This window comes from Cetorhinus maximus, chromosome 35 (assembly GCF_964194155.1).
Source record: "Cetorhinus maximus chromosome 35, sCetMax3.hap1.1, whole genome shotgun sequence".
In the NCBI taxonomy this organism is placed as follows: Eukaryota; Metazoa; Chordata; class Chondrichthyes; order Lamniformes; family Cetorhinidae; genus Cetorhinus; species Cetorhinus maximus.
In genome coordinates this window covers 4,627,999-4,648,583 of record NC_135913.1, presented here as the reverse complement: position 1 = coordinate 4,648,583, position 20,585 = coordinate 4,627,999, and the positions used below count along the sequence as shown (strand labels likewise).

The window sequence follows — 20,585 nt, the reverse complement described above, 5'->3', positions numbered from 1 at the left end:
TTTTGTAGGGGCTGGAGGAGGATACAGAGATAGGGAGGGTTGTAGAGACTGGAGGAGGTTCCAGATATATGGAGGTTTGTTGGGGCTGGAGGAGGTTACAGAGATAGGGAGGGTTGTAGGGGCTGGAGGAAGTTACAGAGATAGGTTGGGTTGTAGGGGCTGGAGGAGGTTACAGAGATAGGAGTTTGAATGGCCTCTTGCAGTGCCTTTGAGGATGCTCGGTCCTGGTGGTGTTGTGAACCTTATTTGAGTGTGATCATTGTCCTTTTTCCTCCCTCGATCGTCCATTGCCCTCCGTGCTGCACTGGGCAGTGATCTGGTTGGTCGATTTTTTATTCTCGCCATGACCTCCGTACCTGCTGTGACCTTCGCCCCCATGAGCCGTGTTGCAGTCCTGGGGGGAACCCATGGCAATGAGATGTCGGGAGTCTTCCTGGCCCGCCATTGGCTGAAGAACCCTTCAGAGCTGAAGCGGTCAACAATCTCAGTCATGCCTCTCCTGGTCAATGAGGCAGCAGTTGAGAGATGTGTTCGTTACATGGACCAGGATCTTAATCGATGCTTCACCCCAGAATTTCTCAAGTGAGTCTACACAGCTCTCCCTCAGTACTGACACTCTAACAGTGCGGCCCACCCTCAGTGCTGACTCTCCAACAGTGCGCCAATCCCTCAGTACAGACCCTCCAACAGTGCGGCGCTCCCTCAGTGCTGACCCACCGACAGTGCAGCACTCCCTCAGTACTGACCCTCCGACAGTACAGCGCTCCCTCAGTACTGTTCCTCCGACAGTGTGGCAATCCCGCAGTAATAACACTCTGACAGTGTGGTACTCCCTCAGAACTGACCCTCTGACAGTTCGGCATTCCCTCAGCACTGACCCTCCGACAGTGCAGCGCTTCCTCAGTACTGACCCTCCGACAGTGCGGCACTCCCTCATTAGTGACCGTCCGAAAGTGCGGCACTCTCTCAGTACTGACCTTCTGACAGTGCGGCACTCCCTCAGTACTGACCCTCCGTCAGTGCAGTGCTCCCTCAGTACTGACCGTCCGACAGTGTGGCACTCCCACAGTACCGACCTTCCGATAGTGCGGCGCTCCCTCAGTACTGACCCTCCGACAGTGCAGAACCCCATCAGTACTGACCATCCAACTGTGCGGCACTCCCTCAGTACTGACCATCTGGTGTGTGGCACTCCCTCAGTACTGACCCTCCGACAGTGCAGCACACCCTCAGTACTGACCAACCAACTGTGCGGCACTCCCTCAGTACTGACCATCTGGTGTTTGGCACTCCCTCAGTACAGACCCTCCGACAGTGCAGCACACCCTCAGTACTGACCCTCGGACAGTGCGGCACTCCTTGAGTACTGAACCTCCGACAGTGCGGCAGTCCCTCAGTACTGACTCTCCGACAGTGCGGCAAGCCCTCAGTACTGAACCTCCGACCGGGTTGCACTCTCTCAGTACTGACCCTCTGACAGTGCAACAGTCCCTCAGTACTGACTCTCTGACAGTGCGGCGCTCCCTCAGCACTTACCCACCGACAGTGCAGCGCTCCCTCTTTACTGACTCTCCTACAGTGCGGCACTCCCTCAGCACTGAACCTCTGACAGTTCAGCGCTCCCACAGTACTGTCCCTCTGACAGTGCGGCACTCCCTCAGTACTGACCCTCCAACAAAGCGGCACACCCTCATTACTGACCATCCGACAGTGCAGAACTCCCTCATTACAGACCCTCCGATAGTGCGGCACTCCCTCAGTATTTACCCTCCGACAGGGCGGCAATCCCTCAGCTATGACCCTCCGACAGTGCGGCACTCCCTCAGTACTGACCCTCCGTCAGTGCAGTGCTCCCTCAGTACTGACCGGCCGACAGTGTGGCACTCCCACAGTACTTACTCTCCAATAGTGTGGCACTCCCTCAGGACTGTCTCTCCGACAGTGCTGCACTCCCTCAGTACTGACCCTCCGACAGTGCAGCACACCCTCATTACTGACCCTCGGACAGTGCTACTCTCCCACAGTGTTGACTCTTCGACAGTGCGGCACTCCCTCAGTACTGACCCTCGGACAGTGCGGCACTGCTTGAGTACTGAACCTCCGACAGTGCGGCAGTCCCTCAGTACTGAACCTCTGACAGTGTGGCAGTCCCTCAATACTGACCCTTCGACAGTGCGGCACGCCCTCAGTACTGACCCTCCGACATTGTTGCACTCCCTCAGTACTGACCCTCTGACAGTGCAGCAGTCCCTCAGTACAGACTCTCGGCCAGTGCAGTGCTGCCTCAGTACTGACCCTCCGACAGTGTGGCACTCCCTCAGTACTGACCCTCCGACAGTGCGGCACTCCCTCAGTCCTGACCCTCCAGCCGCGTGGCACTCCCTCAGTACTGACTGTCCGACAGTGCGGCGCTCCCTCAGTACTGACACTCTGACTGTGCGGTGCTCCCTCAGCACTGACCCTCCAACTGTGCGGCAGTCCCTCAGTACTGAGCCTCCGACAGTGCACCAATCCCTCAGTACTGACCCTCCGAAAGTGCTACACTCGCACAGTGTTGAATCTCCGACAGTGCGGCACTCCCTCAGTACTGACCCTCCGACACTACTGCATTCCTTCAATACTAACCCTCAGATAGTGTGGCGTTCCCTCAGTACTGACTCTCTGACAGTGCGGCGGTTCCTCAGCACTGACCCACCGACAGTACAGCGCTCCCTCTTTACTGACTCTCCTACAGTGCAGCACTCCCTCAGCACTGAACCTCCGACAGTGCAGCTCTCCCTCAGAACTGCCCCTCTGACAATGCGGCACTCCCTCAGTACTGACCCTCCGACAGTGCGGCACTCCCTCAGTACTGACCGTCCGACTGTGTGGTACTCCCTCAGCACTGACCCTCCAACAGTGCAGCACTCCCTCAGTACAGACCCTACGACAATGCGGCACTCCCCCAGTACTGACCCTCCGACACTACCTCATTCCTTCAATACTGACCCTCAGACAGTGTTGCGTTCCCTCAGCACTGACCCACTGACAGTGCAGTGCGCCCTCTTTACTGACTCTCCTACAGTGCGGCATTCCCTCAGCACTGAACCTCTGACAGTGCAGCTCTCCCTCAGTACTGCCACTCTGACAGTGCGGCACTCCCTCAGTACTGACCCGCTGACAATGTGGCACTCCCTCATTACTGACCCTCCAACAGTGCAGAACTCCATCAGTACTGACCATTCAACTGTGCGGCACTCCCTCAGTACTGACCATCTGGTGTGCGGCACTCCCTCTGTACTGACCCTCCGACAGTGCAGCGCAACCTCAGTACTGACCCTCCGACAGTGCTTCACTCCCAAATTGTTGACTCTCCGACATTGCGGCACTCCCTCAGTACTGACCCTCCACTGTGTGGCACTCCCTCAGTACTGACCCTCTGACAGTGCAGCACTCCCTCAGTACTAACCCTCCGACAGTGCGGCACTCCTTGAGTAATGAACCTCCAACAGTGCGGCACTCCCTCAGTACTGACCCTCCGACAGTGCGGCACGCCCTCAGTACTGACCCTCTGACAGTGTTGCACTCCCTCAGTACTGACCCTCTGACAGGGTTGCACTCCCTCAGTACTGACCCTCTGACAGGGTTGCACTCCCTCAGTATTGACCCTCTGACTGTGTAGCACTCCCTCAGTACTGACTCTCGGACAATGCAGTGCTACCTCAGTACTGACCCTCCGACAGTGCGGCACTCCCTCAGTACTGACCCTCCGACAGTGCAGCACTCCCTCAGTACTGACCCTCCGACAGCGTCGCACTCCCTCAGTACTGACCCTCCAACAGTGTAGCGCTCCCTCAGTACTGACCCTCCAACCGTGCGGTGCTCCCTCAGCACTGACCCTCCAACTGTGCGGCACTCCCTCAGTACTGACCATCCGGTGTATGGCACTCACTCAGCACTGACCCACCGACAGTGCAGCTCTCCCTCTGTACTGACTCTCCTACAGTGCGGCACTCTCTCAGCACTGACCGTCCGACAGCGTGTCAATCCCTCAGTACTGACCCTCCGACAGGGTTGCACTCCCTCAGTACTGACCCACTGATAGTGCAGCACTCCCTCTGTACTGACCCTCCGAAAGTGCGGTGTTTCCTCAGTACTGGCCCTCCGACAGTGCGGCAGTCCCTCAGATCTGACCCTCCGACATTGCGGCACTCCCTCAGTACTGATCATCCAACTGTGCGGCACTCCCTCAGTACTGACCATCCGCTGTGCGGCACTCCCTCATTACTGACCCTCCGACAGCGCGGCACTCTCTCAGTACTGACCCCTCCGACAGTGCAGCACCCCGTCAGTACCGACCCTCCGACAGCACGGCACTCCCTCAGTACTGACCCTCCGAGTATGCAGCACTCCCTCTGTACTGACTCTCCTACAGTGCGGCACTCTCTCAGCACTGACCATCCGACGGTGCGTCAATCCCTCAGTACTGACACTCCGACAGGGTTGCACTCCCTCAGTACTGACCCTCCGAAAGTGCGGTGTTTCCTCAGTACTGACCCTCTGACAGTGCGGCACTCCCTCAGATCTGACCCTCCGACAGTGCGGCTCTCCCTCAGTACTGACCATCCAACTGTGCGGCACTCCCTCAGTACTGACCATCCGCTGTGTGGCACTCCCTCATTACTGACCCTCCGACAGCACGGCACTCCCTCAGTACTGACCTTCCGACTGTGCAGCACTCTCTCAGCACTGACCCTCCCACTGTATGGCACTCCCTCAGTACTGACCTTCTGACAGTGTGGCACTCCCTCAGCACTGACCCTCCCACTGTACGGCACTCCCTCAGTACTGACCCTCCGACAGTCCAGAACTCCCTCAGTACTGACTATCCAACTGTGCAGCACTTCCCCAGTACTGACCATCCGCTGTGCAGCACTCCCTCAGTACTGTCCCGCCGACAGTGCGGCACTCCCTTAGTACTGACCCTCTGACAGTGTGGCACCCTCTTAGGACTGTTGAATATGATCCCAGTTATTTATCCATATGATGCTGTTTATTTTCCTGCTGCCTCAGCATTGATTCAGATCAGACTCTGCCATACGAGGTCCTGAGAGCAAAGAGACTGAACTGTCTGCTGGGTCCGCGCGGCTCGGACGAAGCGATGGATTTAATCATTGATTTACACAACACCACAGCGAATATTGGCGACTGCCTGATTCTTAATTCATCGTCCAACCACTTCAGCACACAGCTGGCTTCTTACATACAGGTACCCATCCCCTCACTCCCTCACAGCCCCCCTCACTCCCTCACACCCACTCCCTCCCTCACACACCGCCTCACTCCCTCACACCCCCTCAACCTCCCCCACACTCCCTCACCCTCCCTCTCTCACACCCCCTCACCCTCCCTCACACCCCCTCAACCTCCCTCACACCCCTTCTACCTCCCTCACACACCTTTACCTTCCCTCCCTCACACCCCCTCCCCCTCCCTCACACACCGTCACCCTCCCACAAAACCCCTCACCCTCCCTCACACCCTCTCACACTCCTTCACGCCCCCTCTCCCTCCCACACAACCCCACCTCCCTCACACCCCGTCTCCCTCCCTCACACGCGCTCACCCTTCCGCCCTCACACCCCCTCAAATTCCCACAAAACCCCTGACTCTCCCTCACACCCTCTCACACTTCCTCACACCCCCTCTCCCTCATTCACACCCATTCCCCCTCCCTCCCTAACACGCCCTCTATCTCCCTCACAGCCACTCTCCCTCTTCCCTCACACCCCCTGCCTCCCTCTCATCCACTCTCCCGCCCTCCCTCACACCACCTCACCCTACCTCACACCCTCTCTCACTCCCTCCCTCACACCACTTCCTCTACAACAGACCCCTCCCACAATCAAATGCCCCTCCCTCACAACCCCTGACCCCTCACACCACAAACTCCCTAAACACACCCGCCCCCACTTACAGCCCCCTCAACCTCACAGCCCCCTGCCCCTCACAGCCCACTCCCTCACACACACCTCTCCCTCCCCCACACACAACTTCCCTCTCTCACAGCCCCCAAACTCCTCACAGCCCCTATATCCACACACATCCCCTCCACCACCCTAACACACTCTACTCCCCCTCCTCCACACGCCCTCTCTCCCTCCCTCACACACCCAACTCCCTCCCTCAAACAAATGCCTCCCTCCCTCACCCAGCCCCTCTCATTACCCCACATACCCCCTCTCCCTCCCCCACACACCGCCCACTCACTCCCCCACATACCCCCATCTCCCTCCCTCACACACCCACTGTCCCTCCCCACCCCTCGCCCTCCCTCACACAAACCACACCATCCCTCACACACACCCCTCTCCCTCAAACACAACCCTCCCTCCCTCACAGACACCCCTCTCCCTCACACACAACCCTCCATCCCTCACACGCACACCCTCCTCCCTCTCAACCCTCCCTCTATCACACGAAATGCCCTCCTTCACACACCCACCTCTCCCTCCCTCACAAACACCCCTCTCGCTCCCTCACACACCCCCTCACCCTCCCTCAGAAATCCCCCTATAACCTCCACAAACACTGCCTCCTCACACACACCCCTCCCTCCTTCACACAAACCCCTCTCCCTCAGACACAATCCTCACTCCCTCACAAACACACCCTCCTCCCTCACAGACCTCCCTCTATCACACAAACTCCGCTCCTTCACAAACACCCCACTACCTCCCTCGCACACCTACCTCTCCCTCCCTCACACACAGCCCTCTCCCTCCCTCACACACCCCTTCTCCCTCCCTCACAAATCTCTCTATCCCTCCCCCAACCACCACCCCCTCACACACCCCCACCCATACACACCCACCACTCCCTCCCTCAAACAGCCCCTCTCCCTCCCCGCACACCCCCATCCCTCCAACACACACCACCTCTCCCTCACTCACATACGCTACTCCCTCCCTCACTCATCTCCCCACCCTCCACCTCATAACCCCTCCCCCTCCTTCATAAACCCCCCTCCTTCCCTCACACACCCCCACTCCCTTCCACACGTACACTCCTCTCCCTCCCACACACACACCCCCTCCCTCACTCACACAGCCCCTCCCTCACTCACACACCTCCCTCTCCCTCCCCCACAAATACCCCCGTCACCCTTCCCCACACACACCCAGTCCCCCATTCACACAGCCCCGCCATCCCACACAAACCCCCTCTAACTCCCCACATATCCACCTCTCCCTCCCTCAAAAACCACCCTCGCCCTCCCGCACAACCTCCCTCCCACCCTCAGAGACCCCCATTTCCCTCCCTCACGCAACCCCCTCTCCCTGCCTCACAAAACCCGCCCACACCCTCACACACCCAGCTACCTCCCTCACACCCCCCCTCATCCTCCCTCACGCACCACATGTTCAGTGCCTCACACTCCCCTCTCCCACCTTCACACACCCCTCTCCCACAGACTCCACCACACCCTCCCTCACACACACGCCTCTTCCTCCCTCACACACCCCCTCTCCCTCCCCCGCACACACCCCCTCTCCCCCTCACACGCACCCACTACCTTCCTGACACACACCCCTCTCCCACACTCACAGAGCCCCTTTCCCTCCCTCACAAACCTCCCTCTCCCTCCCCCACACAGCCCCTCTCCCTCCCTCACACCATTCCCTATCCCACACACCCCTCTCCCTCCCTCACACAACCAACTCTCCCTTCCTCTCAAACACCCCTCTCCCTCCCTCACACACCCCTCTCCCTCCCTCACAAATCCCCCTATCCCTCCCCCAAACAGCACCCCCTCACACAACCCCCTCCTTCCCTCACACACACACCTCTATCATACAAATCCCCCTCCTTAACACACACGCCTCTACATCCCTCACACACCCACCACTCCCTCCCTCACACACCTCCTCTTCATCCCTCATACAGCCCTCCCTCCCTCCCCCACACAACCCCATCCCTCCCACAAACAAACCCTCTCCCTCCCTCAAATACCCCACTCCCTCCCTCACACATACCCCTCCCCCACCCTTACACACACCCCTATCTCTCTCACACAGCCCCCCACCCTTCCTCACATCTCCCCTCCCTTCCGCACACACACACTCTCTTACACAACACTTCCATCCCTCACACACACACCTCAGCCCCCACACACACCCCACCCTATAACAAACACACATCCCCTACACCACATATCTCGCCCTCTCTCCCTCACACAACCCCTCACCCTCCCTCACAGACCACCCTCTCCCTACCTCATGCACCATGTTCTCACTCCCTCACACACCTCTCTCCCTCCCTCACACACCCCTCTCCCTCATTCACAACACCCCTCACCCTCCCTCACACACACCCTCGCTCCCTCACACTCCACCCCACCCTCCCTCACACACATCTCTCTTCCTCCCTCACACACTCTCCTCTCGCTCCCCAACATACACGCCCCTCTCCCCCCATACACACCCCCCACCCTCCCACACACACCCCTTTTCCCTGCCTCACACACCCCCCACTCCCTCCCTCAATCACACCCCCTCTCCCCTCACACACAGCCCTCTCCCTCCCTGACAAACTCCCCTCATCCTCCCCCACACACAAACCCACCCTCACTCACACCCCTCACCCTCCCCCATGAACCCCCCTCACCATCCCCCACACAAGCCCCTCACCTGCCCCCACACAACCACCTTTCCCTGCCCCACAGCCCCCCGTCATCTTCCGCCACACAACGCACTCACTCTTCCCCACACACACCCTAACCCTCCCATACATAAACCCCTCTCCCTGCCCCATACACCCCCCTCCCCCTCCCCCACACACACTCGTCTTCCTCCCCCACACACAACCCTCTCCCTCCACCTCTCACACCCTCTCCCGACCTCACACTCCCACTCCCACCCTCCCTCACACACCGCCTCTCCCTCCCTCACACCTCCCCCTCTCCATCCCCCACACACCCCACTCTCCCTCCATCACAAACCACCCTCTCTCCGGCCCCCACACAACACCATTCACTCTCTCTCACACACAACCCACTCCCCTTCCTTCTCACACAACCGCCTCTCCCACTCTCACACATGCCCCTCTCCCACCCACACACACATCCCCCTCTCCCTCCCTCACACACACCCCTCTCCGTGCCTCATACACCCCCCTCTCCCTCCCTCACTCATCCCCTGCCTCCCCCACTCAACCCCCTCTCCCTACCTCACACAGGTCACTCTCCCTCCCCCACACACCGCCCTCCCTCCATACAAAACCCCCCTCCATCCCACACACACCCCACCCTACCCCACACACACCCCTCCATCCCACACACACACACACCCCCGCCAACAAACACCCCCTCTCTCCCCCACACATCCCACTCTCCCTCCCCTACACACCACCCTTCCACCCTACCAAACCCCCCTCCCTCCCACAAACCACCTCCCTCCCCCAGCCAACCCACTCACTCCCCCCCACACACCCCCCTATCCCACCAGCACACACCACCCTCTACCTCGACCACACAACCCCCACTCCCTCCTGCACACACACCCCACTCTCCCCCACACACATCCCCCTCTCCCTCACTCACACACCCCCTGTCGCTCCCTCACACACACCCACCTCTCCCTCCCCTATATACACCTCTCTCACTCTCTCACACACCCGCCTCTCCTTCCCCCTCATACCCCCATCTTCCTCCCTCACACACCCTCTCTCCCTTCCTCACACTACACCCACACCCTCCCTCACACAACCCCCTCTCTCCCTCACACAACCACCTCCCTCCCTCACACACCCCCCTCTCCCTCCCTCACACACCACATTCTCACACCCTCACACACATCTCTCCCTCCCTCACACACACCTCTCCCTCGCTCATATCCCCCTCTCCCTCCTTCACACACACCCTGCCTCCCTCACACTCCACTCGACCCTCCCTCACACACATCCCTCTTCCTCACTCACACACAACCCTCTCCCTCCCGCACATACACACCACAATTCCCCCTCACACGCCCTCCACCCTCCCTCACACACGCCGCTTTCCCTCCCTCACACACCCCATCTACCTCTCTCAAAATCCCCCCTCTCACTCCCTCACACACCCGTTAACCTCCCTCACACACAACCTTTCCCTGCCTCACACACCCCCCACTCCCTTCCTCAAACACACCCCTTCCCCGTCACACACAGCCCTCTCCCACTCTGACAAACTCCCCTCACCATCCGCCATACACAACCCCACCCTCACACACGCCCCTTAACCGCCCCCACACAACCCCCTCACTCTTCCCCACACACCACACTAACCCTCCCATACTCACAACCCTTTCCCTGCCCCATACACCCCCTCACCCTCCACCACACAAACTCCTCACCCTCCCCCACACACAACCCTCTCCCTCCCCTTCTAACTCCCTCTCCCAACCTCACACTCCCACTCCCACCCTCCCTCACACACCCACTCTCCCTCGCTCACACACCCCCCACACCCTCCCTCAAACAACCCCCTCTCTCCCTCAAACAACCACCTCCCTCCCTCACACACCCCCCTCTGCCTCTCTCACGCACCATGTTCTCACTCCCTCACACACCTCTCTCCCTCCCTCACACACATCCCTCTTTCTCCCTCACACACAACCCTCTCCCTCCCCCACATACACATCCCAATTCCCCCTCACAGCCCCCCACCCTCCATCACACACGCTGCTTTCCCTCCCTCACACGCCCCCTCTACCTCTCTCAAAACCCCCTCTCCCCCTCCCTCACACACCCGTCAACCTCCCTCACACACCCCCTTTCCCTGCCTCACACACCCCCACTCCCTCCCTCAAACACAACCCCTCCCTATCACACACAGCACTCTCCCTCCCTGACAAACTCCCCTCATCCTCCCCCACACACAACCCCACCTTCACACACACCCCTAACCCTCCCCGACGCACCCCCCTCTCCATCCCCTACACACGCCCCTCACCTGCCCCCACACAACCACCTTTCCCTGCCCCACGCAACCCCCTCACCCTCCCCCACACAACCCCCTCACTCTTCCCCACACACCACCCTAACCCTCGTATACACAGAACCCTCTCCCTGCCCCATATACACCCGTCACCCTCCCCCACACATACTCCTCTCCCTCCCGCACACACAACCCTCTTCCTCCCCCTCTCACACCCTCTCCCGACATCACACTCCCACTCCCACCCTCCTGCACATAGCGCATCACCCTCCCTCACACACCCCCCTCTCCATCCCCCACAAACACCACTCTCCCTCCATCACAAACCCCCCAATCTCCGTACCCCACACACCCCTCCATCACACACACAAACAACCTCCCTCCACCAGACACCCCACCTCTCTCCCCCACACATCCCACTCTCCCTCCCCCACACACCACCCTCCCACCCTACCAAAACCCCCTCCCTCCCACACACAACCCTCCCTCCCCCACACACGCCGCTCCATCCCACACACACACCCACCCTCAACCAAAACCCCCCTCCCTCCCCCACACAACCCACTCACTCCCCCACACACATCCCCCTCTCCCTCTCTCACACACCCCCTGTCGCTCCCTAACACAAACCCACCTCTCCCTCAGCCCCCCAGACAATCCGCTCCCTCCCTCACACACCCCCTTGTACCTCCCTCACACAGCCACCTCTCCCTCCACTACACACACCCCTCTCACTCTCTCACACACCCGCCTCTCCCTCCCCCGCATACCCCCATCTCCCTCCCTCACACACCCCACTCTCACTCCCCCACACACGCCTCTCTCCCTTCCTCACACGCCTCCCTCTTCCTCTCTCACACACGCCCACCATTCCCTACACACCCCTTCTCCCTCCCCCACACCCCCTTCTCCCTCCCCAACACAACCCCCTCTCCCTCCGTCACACCCCCCTCTCCTTCCCTCACCCCCTCCCTCCCACGCACAACCAATCTCCCTCCCCCATCACCCTCTCCCTCCCCAGCACAGACCGCTGATTCCTTCACACACATCCCTCACTCCCTCACACACCCACACTCCTTCCCTCACACACATCCTCTCCCTCCCCCAGACAAACCCCGCAACCTCGCCCACACACCCCACTTTCACATCCTCCCCACACACACTCTCACTCTTTCCCTCACACACACTCTCTCTCCCACCCTCACAAATCACCCTCTCCCTCCCTCATGCATCCCTCCCACCCTCCCTCACACAATCCCCTCTCCCTCCCTCACCCACGCCACTCTCCCTCACACATCCCCTGCCACCCCCACACACCCCCCTCTCCCTACCTCACACAGCCCCCCTCCCTCCCACACATACCACTCCCTCCCCCACACCCCCACTCCATCCCACACACACACTCGCACCCTCAACCACAAACCCCTCGCTCCCCCACACAAACCACTCACGCCCCCATACACATCCCCCTATCCCTCCCGCACACACCACCCTCTACCTCGACCACACAACCCCCACTCCCTCGACCACACACCCCCCTCTCTCCCCCACACACATCCCCCTCTCCCTCACTCACAAACCCCCTGTCGCACCCTCACACAAACCCCCCTCTCCCTCTCCCCCCCATACACCGTCTCTCCCTCCCTCACACAACCCCATCTCTAGCCACTACACACCCCACTCTCCCTCCACCACACAACACCCTCACGCTCTCTCACACACAAACCACTCTCCTTCCTTCTTACACAACCCCCTCTCCCTCCCTCAAACACGCCCCTCTCCAACCACCACACGCCCCCCTCTCCCTCCCTCACATACACCCCTCTCCGTCCCCCACACACCGCCCTCCCTCCCTAAAAAACCTCCATCCCTCCCACACACACCCCTCCCCACCCCACACATACCCCACCATCCCACACACACACCCTCCCTCCACCAGACACACCCCTCTCTCCCCCACACATCCCACTCTCCCTCCCCCACACACCACCCTCCCACCCTACCAAACCCCCCTACCTCCCACATGCACCCCTTCCGTCCCCCTCACACGCTGCTCCATCACACACACACACACCCTCAACCACAACCCACCTCCCTCCCCCACACATCCCACTCACTCCCCCACATACACCCCCTATCCGACCTGCACACACCCACCCTCTACCTCGACCAAACAACGCCCACTCTCTCCTCCACACACACCCCATTCACCCCCACACACATCCCCCTCTCCCTCTCTCACACACCCCCTGTCGCACCCTCACACAAACCCCCCTCTCCATCTCCCCCCAACACAGCCCTCTCTCTCCCTCACACACCCCCTTGTCCCTCCCTCACACACACCCACCTGTCCCTCCCCTACACACACCCCTCTCACTCTCTCACACACCCACCTCTCCCTCCCCACGTACCCCCATCTCCCTCCCTTACACACCTTCTCTCCCTCCCTCACACAACCCCCTCTCCTTCCCTCACACACCCCACTCTCGCTCCCCCACACACCCTTCTCTCCCTTCCTCACACGCCTCCCTCTCCCTCTCTCACACACCTCCACCATTCCCCACACTCCCCTTCTCCCTCCCCCACACCCCGATCCTCCCTCCCCAACTCAACCCCCATTCCCTCCGACACACCCCCCCTCTCCTTCCCTCACCTCCCTCCCTCCCCCGCACACCCACTCTCCCTGCCCCACACATCACCCTCTCCCTCCCCCGCACAGACCCCTGCTTCCTTCACCCACCCCCTCGCTCCCTCACACACCCACACTGCTTCCCTCACACACATCCTCTACCTCCCCCAGACACCCCCCACACCCTCCTCCACTAACCCTACTTTCCCACCCTCCCCACACACCCTCTCACTCCCTCCCTCACGCACACTCTCTCTCCCACCCTCACACACCGCCCTCTCACTCCCTCACAAATCACCCTCTCCCTCCCTCATACACCCCCACCCTCCCTCCCTCACACCCCCCCTCCCTCACACACCCCCTCCCTCCCTCACATAAACCCCTCTCCCTCCCTCACAAACCCACCTCTCCATACGGACACTCTCCCCCCACCCCTCCCTCTCATAACCTCCCTCCCTCACACACCCACTCACTCTCCCTCACACAAACACCCTCCCTCCCCCACACACACCCCCCTCTCCCACCCCAACACACGCCCCTCAGTGCCTCACACACACCCCCTCTCTCCCTCCCCCTCATATACACCCCACTCCTTCCCTCAGAGACCCCCCACTCGCGCCCTCACACACACCAATCTCCCTCCCCCACAAACCCAACGCTCACTGCCTCACAAACCTCCCTCTCACTCCCCCACACAGACCCTCTCCCTCCCTCACACACCCCCCTCTCCCTCTCTCACACACCCCCTCATACCCCCACACCCCCTCTCCCTCCCCCAAACACCCGCCTCTTCTGCCTCACACACCCTCTCTCCCACATCCACACACCACCCTCTCCCACCCCGACACACCCGACTCTCGCTCCATCACACACCCCCTCTCCTTCCCTCGCCCTACCCCTTGCCCACACATCACCCTCTCCCTCCCCCGCAAATACCCCTGCTTCCTTCACACACACTCCTCGCTCCCTCGCACACCCTCACTCCCTCCCTCAGGCACATCCTCTCCCTCCCTCACACAACCCCCGCACCCTAACCCACACACCCTACTCCCTCCCCCAGACACACCTTCTCCCTCCCTCACATAGCCCACTTTCCCACCCTCCGCACAAACCCTCTCACTCCCTCCCTCACACACTCTCTCTCTCCCACCCTCACACAGCACCCTCTCCCTCCCTCACAAATCACCCTCTCCCTCCCTCATACAGCACCTCCCTCCCTTCCTCCTTCACACATCCCACTCCCTCCCTTACAAACCCCCTCACTCCCTCACACACCCCCCTTTCCCACCACCCCACACACCCTCTCACTCCCTCCCTCACACAGTCTCTCCCACCCGCACACACCACCCTATCCCTCCCTCACAATACCCCTTTCCCTCCTGCATACACACCCTCCCTCCCTCCCTCACACACCCTCTCCCTCCCTCACACAACCCCTCCCTCCCTCAGATATCCTCAACTCCCTCACACACACACCCACTCTCCCACCACCCACACACCCCCTCTCACCCTCACACACCAACCTCTCCCTCCCTCACAAACCCACCTCTCCCAACCGACACCCCCCCTACCCCTCCCTCTAATAACCTCTCTCCCTCCCTCACACACCCACTCTCCCTCCCTCACACACCTCCCTCTCCCTCTCTCACACACCCACCTCCAACCCCCACACCCCCCTCTCCCTCCCCCAAACACCCGCCTCTCCTCCCTCACACACCCCCTATCCCACACCCACACACACAACGCTCCCTTCCCCCATACACCCACCTCTCCCTCCCCCACACACACCCTCTCCCTCCCTCACACCCGCCCAACACAACCTCTCACTCCCTCCCTCACACTGTCTCCCTTCCACCCTTACACACCACCATCTCCCTCCCTCACAAACCCCCTCTCCCTCCCTCACACCCCCTTCCCCTACCACTCACCACCCCCTCCCTCCCTCACACACCCAGCTCGCCCTCCCTCTCAAACATCCCTCTCCCTCCCTCACACACCCCTGTCCCTCCCTCACAAATCCCCCATCCCTCCCCCAAACACGGCCCCTCACACACACGCCCTCGCTCCCTCACACACCCCCTTTATCACACAAACACCCCTCCTTAACACACACACCTCTACCTCCCTCACACACCCACCTCTCCCTCCATCACACACCCCCTCTCCCTCCCTCATACACCCTCTCTCCCTCCCCCACACACCCCCATCCCTCCCACACACAAACCCTCTCCCTCCCTCAAATACCTCACTCCCTCCCTCACACATACCCCTTCCCCTCCCTTACACACAGCCCTCCCTCTCTCACTCACCCCCACTCCCTTCCTCATATACACCCCTCTCCCTCATGCACACACACGTCCTCCCCCACTCACACAGCCTCTCCATCCAGCACACACCCACCTCATCCCCCCCACACAAACCCCACCCTCTAACAAACACACACCCCCCTCCCCCAAATATCCCGCTCTCTCTCCCTCACACACCCCTTCACCCTCCCTCACTCAACCCCCACACCCGCCCTCACACAACCCCCTCCCTCCGTCAAACACCCACCCCCCTCCCTCACACACCCCCCCTCCCTTCCTCACGCAAAACGCTCTCACATCCTCACACACCTCTCTCCCTCCCTCACACACCCCTCTCCCTCACTCACAATACCCCTCTCCCTCCCTCACACACACCCTCCCTCCCTCACACTCCACCCCACTCTCCCTCACACACACTCCACTTCATCCCTCTCACACACCCCTCTACCTCCTCCACACACACACTACTCTCCCCCCTCAAACACACTCCCTCCCCCTCACAACACAACCCTATCCCTCCCTGACAAACCCTTCACACCTTCCCCCACACACAACCCCTCCCTTGCACACACACCTCACCATCCCCCACGCACCCCTCTCTCCATCCCCCACACATGCCCCTCACCCACCGCCACACAACCACGTCTCCCTGCCACACACACTCCCATCACCATCCCTCACACAACCCCCATCACCCTCCCCCTCAAACATCCTCCACTCACTCCCTCACAGGTCCCCCACTCCCTCCCTCACACACACCACCCTCCCTCACCCACACACCCCCCTCTCCTTCCCCCACACCCCCACTCTCCCTCCTTAACAAACATCACCCTCCCTCCTGCAACACACACCCCTCTGTCTCCTTCACACACCGCCCTCTCCCTTCTCCACACACGCCACACTCCCACTCCCACACACCCTCACCATCCCCCACACACCAACATCTCCCTCCCCTGCACAAACCCCCCTCCCTCCCCCACACACCATCCTCTCCCTCCATCACATAACCCCATCTCCCTCCCTCACACACCCCCTTCATCCAGCACACACACCCCTCTCCTTCCCGCACACACTCTCTCCTTTCCTCACACACCCTCCTTTACCTGTCTCACACAACCCACTCTCCATCCCTCATGCACCCTTCTCCCTGGCACACACACACCCATTTCCTTACCCACACAAGCCCCTCTCCCTCCCTCACACAACCTCTTCTCCCTCCCCCACACACCCCCCTCTCCCTCCCTCATACACGCCCTCCCTCCCGCACACATCCCCTCTCCCTCCCATCACACCGCCCTCTCGCTCTTTCAAACACACTCCTTCCCTCCTCCACACACACCCCTCTCCTCCCCGAAACAACCTCTCCCTCCCCCCACACCCCCCTCTCCGTCTCTCACACATGCCCTCCCTCCCACACACACACCCTCTTCCTCCCATCACACCGCCCTATCGCTCCCTCACAGAGACCCTTTCCCTCCTCCACACACACCCCTATCCCTCCCTTACACACACATAGCTCCCCCAAACAACCACTCCCTCCCTCACATACCGCCCTCCCTCCCTCACACGCCCCCCTCCCCCTCCCACACTTACCCCGCTCATTCCTCCACACAACTACCCCTGCCTCCTCCACACAAACGCTCTCCCACCCGCAAACATCCACCTACTTCCTCCACAAAACACCCCCCCACACACACACGCCCACTCACTTCTCCACACAACCCCCTCACTCCTACATACACCCTCTCTCCCTTCCTCAAACACCCCCCTCTACCACCCTCTCACACTCCCCTCTCCGTCCTCCACACAACCCCCTCTCCTTCCCTCACACACCCCTCTCTCCCTCCCCCATACACCCCCCTCCCTTCACCACACATCCCCCTCCCTCCTCCACACATCCCCTCCCTCCTCCACACAGCTCCCACCCACACACTCGCCCTCCCCCACACACGCCCCCTCACTCCACCACACAAAAACCCCTTCGCTCCTACACACACGCCACTCTCCCTCCCTCACACAACCCCTCTCCTTTCCTCACAAACCCCCTCTCCTTCCCTTACCCCCCTCCAAAACCTGCACAACCCCTCTCCATCCCCAGCACATACCGCTGCTTCCTTCACACACCTCCCTCGCTCCGTCACACACCCACACTCCTTCCCTCACACACATCCTCTCCCTTCCCCAGGCACCCCCTGCACCCTCCCCCACACACCCCACTTTCACATCCTCCCCACACACTCTCCCTCTTCCACCCTCACAAATCACACTCTCTCTCCCTCATGCATCACTCCCTCCCTCCCACACACAATCCCCTCTCCCTCCCCCACACACCCCCCCTCCCTACCTCACACAGCCCCCTCTCCCACCCCCACACACCGCCCTCCCTCCATACCAAATCCCCCTCCCGCCCACACACAACACTCCATCCCCCACACCACCCTCCATCCCACGCACACACTCGCACCCACAACCACAAACCCCTCCCTCCCCCACACAATCCACTCACTCCCCACACACAAGCCCCTATCCCACCCGCGCACACCACCCTCTACCTCGACCACACAACCCCCACTCCCTCCTCCACACAACCCCAACACTGCCCCACACACATCCCCCTCTCCCTCACTCACAAACCCCCTGTCGCGCCCTCACACAAGCCCCCATCTCCCTCTCCCTCCCATACACCCCTCTCCCTCCCTCACACACCCCCTTGCCCCTCCCTCACACACACCAACCTCTCCCTCCCCTACACACACCCCTCTCACTTTCTCACACACCCGACTATCCCTCCCCCACATACACCCATCTCCCTCCCTCACACAACCCCTCTCCATCCCTCACACAACCACCTCACTCTCTCACACACCCCCCTCTCCCTACCTGATGCAGCACGTTCTCACTCCCACACACACCTCTCTCACTCCTTCACACACAACCCTCCCTCACTCATAACACCCCGCTCGCTCCCTCACACAACGTCCCTCCCTGACACTCCAGCCCCTCCTCCCTCACACACATCCCTCTTCCTCCCTCACACAAACCTCTCTCCCTCCCCAACATACACACCCCAATTCCCCCTCACACCCCCCCATTTCCTTCACACACGCCATTTTCCCTCCCTCACACACCCCCTCTACACCTTTCAGTAACCCCCCTCTCCCTCCCACACACACCCCCCACCCTCCCTCACACACCCACTTTCCCTGCCTCACACACCCCCCACTCGCTCCCTCAAACACACCCCCTCCCCCTCACACACAGCCCTTCCCCTCCCTGACAAACCCCCCTCACCCACCCCCACACACAACCCCACCCTCACACATACCCCTCATCCTCCCCCACGCACCCTCCTCTTCATCCCCCACACACGCCCCTCACCCGCCCCCACACAACCACCTCACTCATCCCCCCAAACCAACCTCACCCTCCCATACACACATCCCTCACCCTGACCCATACACCCCCCTCACCACCCCCACACTCAGTCGTCTCCATCCCCCACACACAACCCTCTCCCTCCCCCTCTCACACCCTCTCCCGACCTCAGACCTCCACACTCACCCTCCCTCACACACCGTCTCTCCCTACCTCACACACCCCACTCTCCCTCCATCACAAACCCCCCTCTCTCCCTCCACCACACAACACCCTCACCCTCTTTCACACACAACCCACTATCCTTCCTTCTTACACAAACCCCTCTCTCTCCCTCACACACGCCCCTCTCCAACCCCCACACACCCCCCTCTCCCTCCCTCAAACATACCCCTCTCCATCCCCCACACACCACCCTCCCTCCTTAAAAAACCCCCCTTCCTCCCATACACACCCCTCCCTACCCCACACACACCCCACCATCCCACACACACACTCCCTCCCTCCACCAGACACACACCTCTCTCCCCCACACATGCCACTCTCCCTCCCCCACACACCGCCCTCCCACCCTACCAAACACCCCTCCCTCCCACACGCACCCCTTACGTCCCCCACATAAGCCGCGCCATCACAAACACACACACACCCTCAACCGCAACCCGCCTCCCCCCCCACACACACCCCCTATCCCACCCGCACACACCACCCTCTACCTCGACCACACAACGCCCACACGCTCCTCCACACAACCCCCACTCTCCACCACACACATCCCCCTCTCACTCTCTCACACACCCCGTCGCACCCTCACACAAGCCCCCCTCTCCATCTCCGCCCCACACACCCCTCTCTCTCCCTCACACACCCACTTGTACCTCCCTCACACACACCCACCTCTGCCTGCCCTAAACACACCCCTCTCACTCTCTCACACACCCACCTCTCCATCCCTCACACACCCCACTCTCGCTCCCCCACACACTCCTTTCTCCCACCCTCACACGCCTCCCTCTCCCTCTCTCACACACCCCACCATTCCCCACACTCCCCTTCTCCCTCCCCCACACCCCGATTCTCCCTCCCCAACACAACCCCCTCTCCCTCTGACACACCCCCCCTCTCCTTCCCACACCCCCCTCCCTCCCCCGCATACCCACTCTCCCTCCCTCACACATCACCCTCTCCCTCCCCCACACAGACCCCTGCTTCCATCACCCACCCCCCTCGCCCCCTCACACACCCACAATGCTTCCCTCACACACATCCTCTCCCACCCCCAGACACACCCGGCACCCTCCCCCACACATCCCACTTTCTC

The 20,585-nt window shown here is 60.9% G+C and overlaps 1 protein-coding gene across 2 annotated transcripts in view; it reads left to right on the top strand.

The window, feature by feature from the left end:
* The first annotated feature begins 342 nt into the window (after positions 1–342).
* LOC144672020 (aspartoacylase-like) overlaps positions 343–20,585 on the top strand; it is a 30,819-nt gene continuing 10,576 nt past the window's right edge. For both annotated transcript variants that reach the window (XM_078533961.1, XM_078533962.1), the window contains exons 1-2: positions 343–582; positions 5,053–5,248. In XM_078533961.1, coding sequence (XP_078390087.1) covers positions 344–582; positions 5,053–5,248 — 435 coding nt within the window. In that variant the 5' untranslated portion in view covers position 343. The remainder of the gene's footprint in view (positions 583–5,052; positions 5,249–20,585) is intronic.